General features: G+C 35.4%; 1 protein-coding gene across 2 annotated transcripts in view; it reads right to left on the bottom strand.

The window, feature by feature from the left end:
- The window catches only part of LOC149193133 (alpha-taxilin-like protein), a 416,017-nt gene that overhangs the window by 273,752 nt on the left and 127,924 nt on the right, over window positions 1-14,341 (bottom strand). For both annotated transcript variants that reach the window (XM_089404796.1, XM_089404795.1), the window contains one exon: window positions 13,128-13,239. In XM_089404796.1, coding sequence (XP_089260922.1) covers window positions 13,128-13,239 — 112 coding nt within the window. The remainder of the gene's footprint in view (window positions 1-13,127; window positions 13,240-14,341) is intronic.

The following is a 14,341-nucleotide window of genomic DNA, read 5'->3' as shown; positions in this document are numbered from 1 at the left end:
AAGAGCACTTCCGGGTGCTGTTTCTCTTTGGGATCTGCCTTGATATCCTAGATGAGCAGGAAGCAGAAGTCGGTGGCTTTGAGCACCACTGAGGCAAAGTACATTGCTGCGAGTATGGCCTCCTATGAGGCTATTTGGTTGTGGAAGCTCTTCAGTGAGTTGTTTGGATTTACATTGGATACTACCATGATCTTGTGTGACAACGAGGGCAAGATTCGTTTATCAGAGAATCCTGTATTTCATGATCGCTCCAAGCATATCGATATCAGGTACCACTATATCCGCGATATGGTGCAACGGGGAGCAATAAGGCTCCAACATATCAATACAGATGAGCAGGTCGCCAACATTCTGACGAAACCCCTGGGAAAGGTCAAATTCTTGACTTTTCGAGAACGACTTGGAGTCATTGAGAGACCCTCTTATGAGGGTCCTGCATGATGGATGCACTGAGCTCTGGGAGCTCCAGGGGGCGTGGGGTACTTCTTGGAGCGACATGCGACCACAGGGCGACTCACCCTCCCCTAGTGGTGCGCTATGTACAGGGTGAAAGGTTCAGCCTTCCCCTATGATACCCCATGGCGACTTAGGGACAGGATGATTGGTTCTCCTGTCGAGGCATCCTACCCATGCAGTCTAGGACTCATGGGAAGTACCTCTCATCTGATCAATGCGTAGGGAAATGGGGTTAGGGACCATAGTAGTACTATCGATGGACGCATCATTGTATCTACCGTACTCCCTATGCTAGGATAACCTCCATTGATCTTGGATCAATGAAACTGATCTAGGATCAATAAGAGTGGTATGACACACTCTCTGGGACTGACTTCGGGTCAGTGGAGGATTGTATGATACATCCTCGATCATTTCTTCTTCTTCATAGTCCAGCAGAGCAGAGCAGTGCAAGGCAGTGCATTTGATGACAGACTCACAGAGATAGTACCGACAGTCAGATGGATTACCAAATGGAGTTCTCCCTAGTTGAGAGGGAGTGTTAAAATTGGCAACAAAGGCCAAACTCCATGTGGGTCATCTTATTTATGGCAGCTGATATTTTTCATGGATTCCTCTCGTCGAGAGGTGTAGGATTGATCTAATGATCATCCGATTTCGACAAATATTTATGGAGATATGAATTTATTTGTATTTACTTGACAAATTATCAAGGTCGACCAGCAGCTAAATGTGTGGCACATGCTCAGCGTTTCATATAAATACAAGTGAGGTTGAGGCATTATTCCATCATCTCATCTCATCTTATATTCTTCTCTCTCTCTCTCTCCTTACTTGATTGGGTTAACAAGGAGCAGCTCTCACGTGGGAGAAGAAGGACGCAGCAAGGAAACAAGGAGGAGGACGCAGGTCTGTTCCAGCATTGACTGTGGTTGACCTAGGTGCAGCAAGCAACGGATGATTGTGTTGACCAGCGAGGGAGGTATTTTTACTACGGCCTAGTGTGGGGAGTTTCCCTCAAGCAGGCTGCAATTCTGATCTGCCATCCATGGACCTGATTTGACTCACGAAGTGACCAGCGCTGACTGGTTAGGGCTGACCACAAGGCTGCCAATATGTTGACCTATTTTGACCATCCATTTTGGGTTGTTTTGGGCTAACCTTCATTGTTCTTGAAGGTCGAGTTGACCAAGGTTGACTCAAGGTCATTTGTGGACCATTTGATCTACTTTGCAAGTGTTGGTTAGGGTTTCTATTATTGTTGTCATAAAATTACAGATTTGTACAATTGTACTATTTCTCTCTCTGTTGAACTATTGAAGATTATAGAAGAATTGATCAAAGGGTTTCCCCGCATTGGGGTTTGTCCCTGGCTAGCTGCCACATCTGGTGTCTCTTGTCTTGGCTTGTTTTATGTCGATCTATTAATGTTCTATCTGCATTTTACTGTATGTTAATGTGATTGCTAATCAATGGCTAATAAGAAGAAATTGAAGTAAACTGCACTAAGCATAGAACATACCATAAATTAACAAAGTCCAAATACCAGTCAAACCTCCAGCAAATCAATGATGATCAAACTAGCCGAAAATACGAAAATTAATCATGGTCAAACAGTCAAATTTCTACCTACATTCAACCTCGGTTTTGTGGTCAACTCGGCCTGTAGTCAAATCCATATTGTGGTCAACTCTGGTCAACGGTCTTCAATCAAATTTCAATCAATTCAGCCTCTTTCAATCACAAGTGCAGCTACACTAGAAGAGAGATGTGATGAAATGAATGATCAAAATGAAAAAGTCACATTATGTATATTATACCTGTTAAATGGGGTTGAATTTGACCAACACACCTTTTCATGGTGGGGCCGACTTGTCCTATTTGATTACTTTTTTTTTACAATTCTTCTAGGCAAACTTAGGAGACCTCTTCGCATGTGGGAATAGCTCCAAATGCTCCAAAAAATCAACACTCCCTCTTAGAAAGGGAGGTATTCTCCTTATATTCAACAGAGTTTGGCTTGAAATTTATCCCTGCCAAGAAAATTTCTTGAGCTTGCTACATTAATACATGTCTATAGGTAACTCCATCTTAGAGTAGGCAATGTAAGTATCCTGGGCCAATTACCCCTGGCCAAATCAGCATGGTCTAGCCAAAGTCCTTTATTGATCCTTAGGTAAATGTATCAATCTCTTGTGGTCAAATTAGCATGACCCAGCCAAAGTCCTTTACGTCTTCTAAGGAGAGGATCTGCCCCAGGACCATTTACCCCTAGCCAAAGTCCTTTATGGCTTCTTAGGTGAATTTCATCTATCTCCTCTCGAAAAATCAGCATGACCCAGCCAAATCCTTTTGGTTTTTCTGGAGAAGATTTGTCCAACTTGTTGCACTCAAATTGTCAAAGTTTCAGGGAAATAGAAGTACCAACTTTTTCAACAAGGATCGGATCACATATCAGCAATCCATGTGTCATGGTCATCCAATTTTGCAAGTTATATATTGTAAATGATCTTAGTAAAACCTTGAGTCTATGTAACAACCTAGGTAGGCATATAATTTGATGACGAAATCCATCCTAGGAGGTTTCCAACCTCACTGATTACCTTTGTTTTTCAACACGGCTAATCAAAAGAGTTTTTTCCCTCCAGCTTAAACCCCCAAAGCTAGGGTGAAATTTATTGTCGAATTATTAGGTGAGTCCTAGTGTTTTTGGTCAAGTCTAATGTAAAAGTGGTTTGGGAATAATTTGAGCTAGTTGGCTTAATTATGTTATTACAAATCACTTGGTTTACTAGATCATATTGTGTCACAAATGGGTTATGTGTCTTGAGAGTATAAGCCAAATGTATATTCCCTCTTTGATTCTTGTAAATGAAAAATCTTATGTATTAGAAGGTTGGAAAAATTATTAATCACCTCGTGTAAATTAATTAATTTTTCTGGCAAAATAAAATTAAATCCTAAGCCAGAAAATTAATTAATTAGAGTAAAGTTAAATTGTCTTAAGAAAATAAATTCTACAAATGGAAAAATTCGTGGGTCTTAAAAGAGTAAATTTTTAAAGGTCCTCCACCAAGGGAATATTGTGTTTTTCAAGAAAATTTGGACCCTTGGACCTTAGTGGTTAAGTCAAAGTCAAATTTTTTAGGAAATTAGCTTAAAATTAATTAAAAAGGAAGTAAATGATAAATTCAAAAATTCTTCAAATAAATAAAAAAATCAAAAGCCGAGATTAAAAGATCTTGAAGTGTTTATCAACGGTCAAGATTATTTTGACAAGGATCAAAGAAACTAACCGTCATTTTTCCATTTGAAGGATTTATCTATAAATTAGAAAATCAGTTGAGTCTCTAGTCATCTTGATCTCTGGCTAGAAAATTTTTGTTGAAGCAATTCTGTAACTATCATCTTGCTGGGAACTATTTTTTCAATCATAATAAAGACTTTAGGGTGCAATTCAGGGTGTTCTTGTTTATTGATTTGTGGTATGCGCTCACCATGAGCATCTCTGTGTTGTGTTGAATATTGGCAAGATTTGTTTTTTCATTAGATAAAGATGGAACCATACTACTGATAGTTTTGGGTTAATCTTACGTGGTTTGATTCCCCATGTGATCTAACAAATTATTTTGAGATAAATTCATAGTGCTTGCAAGTACTTCAGTCCTTGGCCTCCAAGTTCACAAACTTGGGCAAGAATCATTATTGCTTGGATTCCAAATATTTATATGGTGGATTAAATCTTCGCTAAGGCTATAGTATACATTGGGGTTTCTAAAGTATTTTTAGCCATTCTTCAAAGGAAAAAACTCCATAAAAATATTTTTCTCAAAAATTTTAAAAATTTTAAAACCCTTGTATATTTGTAAATCTTGTGAATAATTTTGTAGATCTAACTTGTAAATTATTTTTTCTAACTTGGGTTTTTGGGATTTTTAGGGTTTTGTATATATTTGTGATTTTGGAATTTTAAATTTTTGTACAGTATTTGGGGTTTTGGGGTTTTGAAATTTAAAGTTTTTATATTGAGTATTTGGATTTCTATTCTAAATTTGTTTTAGGATTGAGAAATAAATTGGCATTGGAGACCTCAGAAACCCTAGACGTCTAGGGTTTTCAGCTTATTTTTCCAGGTTGTTTATTTTCAAATCGGCAAAAAAATTCATTTTCTAAAGGCCCTAGCCCTTATCCAACCTAAAAGGCTAGTGTTTGGAATCTATTTTGCAAACATTAAGAAGGCCATAGCCCTACAAGGGCTAGATCTCATTGCAAACAAGAGTTTCTTCAAAAGATTGGCATTTTATCTCTAGAAAGTTGTTTTGCAACAATTTTGGCTCAAATCTTGTGTTTTCAAGTGCCAAGTACATTGGAGAAATTTTGGCAAATGTGGGCAAGTCATCTACAAGGCCTTGGGCCTAGTGTTTGCTTTCTAAACCCTAGTTTTCTCGCTATTTTGCCACTGCTGTAATTTTTGTTTCATAACAGTGATACATAAGCCCTAAAATCACATTTAGTTGGTCAAAATACTCTAAAATTGCAAAATTTAAATTTCCTAGAAATTTCGCCACTTGGGCATCAAAGATCTAGCTTAGATCTAAAATTTTACTTGCTGGAATTTTCTGCATAAATCACTGAATCAGATCTCTCATTTTTTGAATAATTTACCTTAAAACTCTCAAAAACTACATTTTTCAGTTTTGGCAATTTATTCTAGTTTTGAGTATTTTGGGTACTTGTTGTAGCATCAATAACTTACTGATTTGTTGATTTACTTGTTGTTGTAATAAGTTATATCAGATCTGATTTATTTCTGAACACTGCATCTTAAAGTGGTTTGAAACTCATATTTTACTTTAGCAAGTTGTTGGGCATCTCACTGATCATATCTAGTGATCATTAGCTTATTTTCTCTTGGATTTAAGTTGTTTTCCTTACTGTTGTTATAACTTTCTTACTGTTGTCATAACAGTGATTTGTTACATCTTAAGAGGTCTAAAAATCATAAATTTACATTGGCTAATCATTGGGAAATTTTATGTTTCATATGCTTGGAAAATTTAATGATTTAAAGAGATTTTCCTACTGTTGAGATAGGACTAATAAGTGTTGAATTTCTGAAGTATTACAGTTGATCTAACATTGGCTTGTCTTGAGTTGAATTTGAGAATTTGTTAACTTGGCACTTAGTCACTCAAACCCTAAATCTTCTAATCTTGTCTAAATTTGTTTAAGATATTGTGGTTATAAGCATTGATTGAATCCAATTGAGCATCTCTTGATAGTTAGCATTGAATAATAAGATCACAAAATATCTTATTGCAATCATATTTGGTAATTGCGGTTGACATCTTGTAACCATTGGTTAATTGATAATTGGATAAATTGCTCTAAGTTCTTATCACAAATTGGTTAAGCATCTTGCAGATTAATTTATAGTTGAAAGTTTGCACTTGTATCATTAAGCATTTATCTTGTTTAAGATTGTCATATCATTATTGTTGAGTACTCTTGTTATAAGATAATTTACATTAAATACTTAAAGAACCCAAACAAATATTAACTCAAGATAATTTCACTCATCATCATTGCACAAGCATTCTAGGAACTAGTTGCATTAAAACTTACCTCCAAGCATAAGCTTGGTTGAGAGAAACATAGGGCCACCCTTCTCACCTAGCTTGAGGGGCTTAGCAACTCTTTGGTGGTTAACACGTTGATTTTTAATGTACCTTGGACAAGTGGTTTCCCATGTGTTACTCTCTACCTAGGAAAAGGTGTCCAAAATAATTATTTTCCTAAGTGTGACTTTATAAAGTGAAAAGTGACTTTAGACATAAAGTACAATGTGGGTACTTTATTTAATGGGTGAGTTAAAAAATAAAAAGTGAGAATCAAATGCACATTTATTCACATCCCTTGATCTAAATGAATCTGAACCATTAGATATTAGGGTTGCCCAAAAGTCATTTGGGGAAACAAAAGGGGCAAAAGAAAAGAGAGACTGCATTCATTCTTCATGAGCAGATTGGAGAAAGGAAGCTGAGAGTTGGAAAAAAGTTTTGAAAAAGAAATTTGTTGCAGCAAGCTAAAGGAGTGATTTCTGGGCAAAGTTGGGCATGGTTATCAAGGTTTAGAAGACAGCAAAAGATACAGTACGAACAGCATTGAATGTTGTGAGTTGCATGTCATTCAAGAGAAGTTTTTGAAAAAAATGAAAAAAAAATGCGTACAGTCCGTATGGTACATTTTGTACAGTGGTATCCGTACAGTTCATATTTTCAACTTCCAGTGGGCACAGAAACCGAGGCAAAGTGGGCACGGTTTTCAAGGAGTTTTGGGCTGAAGAGATAAGTTGAATTTTGTTGTTCTGTTTTGTCTGCAAATGTATTTTTCCTGAACTTGAAAGATAAATAAATTTGAAGAGTTCTCTAACAGGTTTTCCCCGGAGAAGATTGAAAGGGTTTTGTCTGGTCTAAGTTGAACAAAAATCTGTGTGTATTTTTATGTGTTGCCGGTCTGCTTATGTCCATATTTATTTTCAACATGTGTTGATAGTGCCATGTGTTTTAATCTGAAAATTTCATTTCCAAAATTCTATATGTTGAATGTATGTTTATGGGAAAGGGCATTTAACTGAATGGAAGTGATAAGGTGAAATTAAAACCAGGTTGGGATTGTTGGAAAAAAAAAATAGTTATCAAATTTCAACAACACGGTGACCTTGCAGTGATCAGAACCACGGTCTCTGCAGCGCCAGAGGCATCGAGTGATAGGTGTCAAACAAAAGGTATCGTAATCAGGCCTTTGTCTGCTTTCTATTGGCCTCCTTCCAACGACCTACCTTGGAGCCTAGCTTCAAAACAGTTAAGGGAAGGTTACATCTAGACTAGGCATATAATCAAAATTAACCAAGATCCTTGCATCACACCTAGATCCTAGGATTTGCTTAAGCATAAAGGTTAGTTAATCATACAAGTAGCGGTTGTCCATCTGATTACTTGGTCATAATTTTTAATAGAAAAAACTCTTGACTCCATAAGGCACTAGTCTCAAACTCTAAATCTAATCAAATCATTAATATTGCTAAATTTTTACCAAGTGGTTAGGCTACTCAACTATGTCTCCTGGGCAAGTTGGTTCCCAACTTGTTTTCCTTCATCTCATTTACATAAGGACTACCCCCCTAGCCTGTTGTTGGGAGATAGCTAGAACGGAGAGGTTGGGGATCAAGGTGACAACCCCCGACCTGAACATTGTCACGGTGCTTGTATAATCCGGCCGACAACACAACCTACAATCACCCTAGGCCATTCACCCATCAACATGACATAGCCAAGTCCTTTCGGCTTCTCAGGTGAATGTATTCATCTCCCCTCATTAAATCAACATGACCTAGCCAAGTCCTTCTAGCATCTCAAGATATGGTCTACTCGATCCTACAAAGACATCAATTTTGGAAACACTGAGACAGGGGGGGGGTGAATTAGTATTTCACTTTTTTTACAAATTAGTATCATAAAGCATTAACCAATAACATCACATCAAAGGAACTCAAGATATATATGAACAATATATTTATATTACAAGGGAAGCTACAACTTCTTGTTTAACAGCTACAACAGGAAGGGCTACAACCCCAAGATATTTACCACCCATTACTGGAAGGAGCTACAACCCCTGATATACCAGCATTCACTGAAACGAGGCGACAACCTCCTAAAGGAAGCTACAAGTTCTTTCCCTAGCACCACACTACCACCCTCAACAATAAAAGATAGAACAAAACTCTTGAGCTCTCTTACTAGGGATAGTGACCCAAATACAACAATAAACAATCATTGTTATTTCTGCCTAAACATATTCAACTTCAGATTTTCTCCGATAAGTATACCACTATAATTCTAACCTCCAATGCAACAAAATAGATTCTAATTCATACGCTCAATCAATTTCTTCAGAAATGCCTTAGGACAAACCTCAGATTGTGCTTTTGGTAGCTCAAATCTCCTTCAAAAACTCTACCTCAAGAAATATTATTGGTCTACCTCAAAAGGTAACTTGGATCTACTTCAAGACTTCTACAAGGATGACATCAGGGTTTGCTCCAAACTTCTACAAAAATGACTTCAAGATCTACTCCAAACTTTGACAAGAATAACTTCAGGATTTGCTCCAAACTTCGACAAGAATGATGCCAAAACGAACTTCAAAAATTGTGCCAAAATCCTTTAAAAATGTGCCAAAAGTCCTTCCATAGATAGCCTCCCCAATCCAGCGTCTTCTCACTTCCAATTCATGAGATATGAACCCCAAAAACACTTATTTTCTTCGCTTGCTTCAACAAATCCGAACTTTCCTTGAGCAAATTGCTAAAATGCCTCCTCTTCACGCCTATATGTGGTGCACTAAGGGTCTAGACTCTAGACTACGCTGACTTGTCCACTAGCTAGAATGGCTTGTGCAATTGGCAAAATGTATAGTGAATATTCAAAAAATCATTTCTCCTCAACCGTGAGGAGTTAGAGGGAGTTCCATATACTATTGGAAAGGCCTCAGAAAAAACTTTCCAACCATGTATGTTATACTTCCATTTGAACTAGGTAAATGAAGTAAAAATGTGATATCCCCAACTATATAGTTTTGTTAAATGTAGCACAATTTTGCAGTTTTGGCATTAGAAGTGTTGTCACACAAAGTGTCTAGGCACTGCAACAACGCTCAGAGGAAGGGTTGTTACTCTAATCCTTACTCACTCCGTTTAGACTTTCTTAGACAAGTCAAGGGGGGTAGTCCCTAGGGGTAAATGAATGAAAGAAACCTATGGAACACAGGCTCTAGGAGACTTAAGGATGAACAACTTGACGAATGTAGAACAAGTCCAGGTTAACTGAGATGGATAGATCTAACAATTAAGACAAATAAGACAACCACAAGATAGAAATGATTTTCAGACCAGTGCCTTAATATTCAGTTAAACATAAACCAAATGAAAACAAGTTATCCAAACCACCAATTTATAAATGTGATGAAAGTAACAATCATGAACAATCAAATGTAAATGCTCAAAACTTTATCATGCAAGATATTCTAGCAATTAAATACCATGAAGAATTATGAAACTTAAATGCTAAGCAATATACGATTCTAGATTTAAAATGATTTTCTTCAATAACCCAAATCTAGAAAAATTTATATTTCTCCTATAGTCAATCTTTAAATATGATTCTAAAACATTAATCGCGCTTGACAATAGAGAAATCAATACCACAAAATTCTCCCTTTAAAATTTTACACTTAACACAAAAAGACACCAAGGAACTTTAGATTAGAATTTAATTATCCCTTAGGTAAATTTTTAATGTGCTAAGCTTATGAAACAAATTTAATGTGGTAATTAAATTTTTTAATGTGACCAAAGATAAAAATCAAAAGACCTTAATTAAATTAAAATTTTTAATGGGTCTTAGGCCACGTAAAAAATTGATTTTTTCAATGTGAAAGATTAAATTCTCCTTTTGATTTATTTCATTCGCAATTCCAAAGTCACCAAATTTTTTTAATTTTTTAGTTTTTTAGATATTTTAAGCAAAATCAAAATAAAAATGAAAGAAAGGAAATCAAAACAAAAATCAAAATCACAAGTTAAAATAAAAAATGTAAAAAAAAAAAAAAACCATTAAATCAAAATAAAATAAATCGAATAGTCCAAAAAACAACAAAAAAAAAAAATTGAATTAATGTGAAGCCTAAACCTAAACTAAAGTTTAAAAAAGAAAAATGAGATGGAAATAAACAAGACAAAACCTAACTCATAACAAACAAAAGAAATAAAACGAAATCAGATTTTTATGTTTGTGCATGCAAGTTGAGAGCTGAACAGAGACGGCAGAGGTTGCGTTTGGAGGAGATCGAGGATGAGGAGCAAGAAGCCACAGAACGCAGTGAGGAGAGGGAGGCTCGAGCGAGGGAGAAGGAGCTGCGAGGGTGAAGGAGAACGCAGGTCGAGACGGGACTAAGGCAATGTGAGGAGAAAGGGAATGCGGACAAAGAGAGCAAGATTTTTTGCAAGTAAGGCGACAGAAGAAAGCTCGATGGCGACAGAGGAGAAGAGAGTCTACGATGCTAGAGGAATGGCAACGAGAAGGAAGGATGCAGTTTGAGGTTTTTTGTGTGCAAGTTGATCGATGAAGAATAGTGTAGGAAGCAAAGGAAAGTCGAGGAAGAAGAGTGCAGAGGGTTTTGCGGGCAATGTTTTGCAAGCAATGGCACGGAGGAAATGAGAAGGACAATGGGCAGAGGAGAATGGAAGAAAAAATTTTGAAATTTTGCAACAGATTGAAAACCCTAGGCAGTAATAAAAAATCAAAATTTTCTAGAGAAAGAAAAATGCAGCCAAAAGTTGGTAGCTCAAACGCTTAAGAAAAAATTCTCAGAAATTTGTGATTAAAGTGACATTCTTCTGGTTCAAATTTATCCTTGAAACCCTTATAAAATCTCCAGATTTAAATTTTAAAACCCTCAGACTGTAAAAGTTTCTAAAAAAATGTCCCTACAAAATGATACTCAGGCCAGATCTTACCCTCAGGGCCTAGATCTGGCTTCAAACAAGAATTCTCCTTCAGATCCATACCTGCAATAACAAAATTAAAACACCCAAAAACAATATATACAATCATGAAATTAAAAACCCCAAAACCCCAGTTAAATAATTACAATAATTACAAGTTGAAGGCTCTAAGTAGCCAGATCTATCATTATGCCACACATAGATCAAAAAAAAATAAAATTTTAAAGGAGGTACTAACTCAAAGTCCTCATGCATCAACAAAACAAAAATCTTATGATAAGCCCGGGACTAATTTAATTGGTATCTTTAGGAAACACAGATCGGGAGTTGGTTGGTCCAACTAACGCCCGATGATCTAAATCAAGATTTCTCTACAAAACTCAATCCAACCATTAAAAATAGAGTGAGAAAATAATAATAAAACTTAGACAAATAAAAATACTTGCTATTACGTTCAAAATTTAAATTATTATTCAAAATCCAGTGATTGAGCAAGATACCTATACTCAAATCACTCTTCAAAAGCTATCATCAATGACTTTAGAAAAAATTATGCATTAAATAAAATGTCTTACAGCATTCCCATGAAAAGTAACACCAGCAGAATTTAACCCCAAAGTCTTTCTTTATTATTCAGAAGAAAAAAAAGATTACACCAAAACTTCTTGTTAAGCACAAGACTCAAAGATTGGATAGATCGTCTAACAAATGACCTCTTATTTAAAGATAAACCCTCCAACGACTAGTTCGAGCGATCCTTGTCAAAGTAATCTCGACCGTTGATGAAGATCAAAATTTATTTTAATCTCATCCGTCGAAATATTTTATTTTTGAGGAAAATCAAATTTTTCATTTAAATGCATTTTAATTAATTCAAAAATAGAAATTTTTGAGTTAATTTCCCCAAAAATTTGACTTTGACTTAACCTCAAAGAATCAAAAGTTTAAAATTTATCAAAATAAATAATTTACCTTAGTTTCGGGACCTCTTAAAATTTAATTCTTTTAGGACCGACGAATTTTGCCTTTGGAGAATTTAAATTTACTTAGGATTTAGAATTAATTAAATTTCTTGCTTAGGATTTTAATTAATATTGGGCCCGAAAATTTAATTAATTAACCTGTAAGGGGATAAATTATTTTTCCAACCCTCAAATGTTGAGCCATGGTTTTCTAATTATGAGGGACATGCGCTAGACATTTTACATCAAGATTTACATATTTTTACACCATAAAGGGAGAAAATTCATTTGTAATAAACCCTCACAGACTACCCATTTCTGTGACACAAGTATAATCTAGCAGACCAAGCAATTTGTAATAAAATAATCTAAACAAATAGTTAGGATTATTCTCAAATTATTTTTACATAGACTCGAACTAGAACACTAGGATGGTAATATACATTGACCCAAGACTTAGAAAACACACTCAAGGCCTCATTATTAAAGCGCACTCCAGGTTTGGAGGTAGTGAGTGAAAAACTCAATTAAGTATTTATTGCTAAAAAGAAAAAATAATTAATTAAGTGAAAGAAAACCCTCTAGAGCGACTTCCTTAGTAACCAAGTCCCACGGGTCCAAGTCTTTTACATAAATTCATCATGCTAGTGACATTTTTTACAATTCTCCCATGGGGGTACAAAATTTGCATTGAGAAGAAGAGAGAAGAAGAAGAAAGAAGACGGCGAAAATTTGCCTTGCATGACTTCTGGATTTGTAAAAATTTGACTGGGGTCTTGTCCATTGGGCAATGGAGTCCTTTATTTGTTAAGTACAACTGAGCAGGTAACAACCACAACTAACCTAAGATTTTACAAACATTAAATACTATTATGAAGGACCCATAGAGTTTAAAGTCCCAAAAATCAACCCAAGGAATTACATCCTTGCTAATTGACAATTGTATTGTATGTATGTGTATGTACTATTCCCCCGTCTTGTAAACTTTTTGGGAAGCTTCATATGTTTCCAATTTTCCAGTGACATTGTACTGGAAGATTATTTGTTTCCAAGTTTTTAGTCATCTTGAATTGAAAGATCATTGGGAAAGACAATAAATAGTTGAAAATGCATTAAAGTTACAACCAATCTAAAACATTTACCGGTGTCTCTCTCCATAACAACTTGCAAATACTTCTGATGTGAATCTGCCAGTTCCCTTTCAAGCTTTGATGTTCCTTTTGACTGCTTAGATTTAGCTTCTGCATGGCTTTCCTGTAAATCAGAAGAAGAAAAATAGTTAAAAATAGAAGCACTGTAAAGAAGCATGCATTCATCAAAATAGAAGCACTATGGAGGAGCCTGCTTGAGTAGGTTACATAATTGCTTTCACCCACAACTCATAGTTTCAACAAGACTCAAATACATTGACCTCATAATATGGATGAGTTAATACGAACAGGCAACATTTCTATTGAATGGTATAACAAAAGCATTAGTTGTAAACCATGACACAATGAACAAGACACCTGTCCAAAAACCAAAATGTCATGAACTATAAAAGGCCATGGAAGAAAAGATAACGAATTTATCTAGATCCCCAAACCAAAAAGGCTTTCTCAAGGAAGGGTTCCTGACACCAGAGATATGAAAATGGCAATGCTCTGATATGTTTATCCAAGGGGAAGCTAAAATAACAGCAAAAAATATACCTGTCACTCTTGTTGAATGGTTTTATGTATGTGATAAAAACCGAGATTGAACCAAACACCACTCTAAACCAATCAATCACATGCATTTGCAATTAAACCCAACGAAAATATTTTAAAAATTACGCCCACTTCATGCAAGAGAAATTTGTTCACCCACTTAAAATATAAGTGCTTTCTGCTTCATTCTGATATTATTTTTGTTCCCTGAAACTTGAAAGAGACAAATAGATTATGCACGAGTAATCATAGTTGCAGTTACAATATTGATTTTAAAATGTACATGTAATGATGAAATACATAGAATAATGAGGTTATAAATAGTAAACGCCCACTTCATGCAAGAGAAAATTTGTTCACCCACTTAAAATATAAGTGCCTTCTGCTTCATTCTGATATTATTTTTGTTCCCTGAAACTTGAAAGAGACAAATAGATTATACATGAGTAATCATAGTTGCAGTTACAATATTGATTTTAAAATGTACACGTAATGATGAAATACATAGAATAATGAGGTTATAAATAGTAAACGAAAGGGTCATTCACATGGATTGTCATGAATTTTAGAGAGGTAGGTCGACTTATATTATATTATATTATATTGTATGTTTATATTATATCATTATAATATGTTATTTTAATATTAAGTTTGAAATTATGTCTTAC

Source organism: Pinus tabuliformis, chromosome 2_2 (assembly GCF_031772625.1).
Source record: "Pinus tabuliformis cultivar Carrire ecotype Pingquan chromosome 2_2, CPIR1, whole genome shotgun sequence".
Taxonomy (NCBI): Eukaryota; Viridiplantae; Streptophyta; class Pinopsida; order Pinales; family Pinaceae; genus Pinus; species Pinus tabuliformis.
Note: the sequence above shows the minus strand (reverse complement) of the source record. Positions and strands in the feature narration are given on the sequence as shown.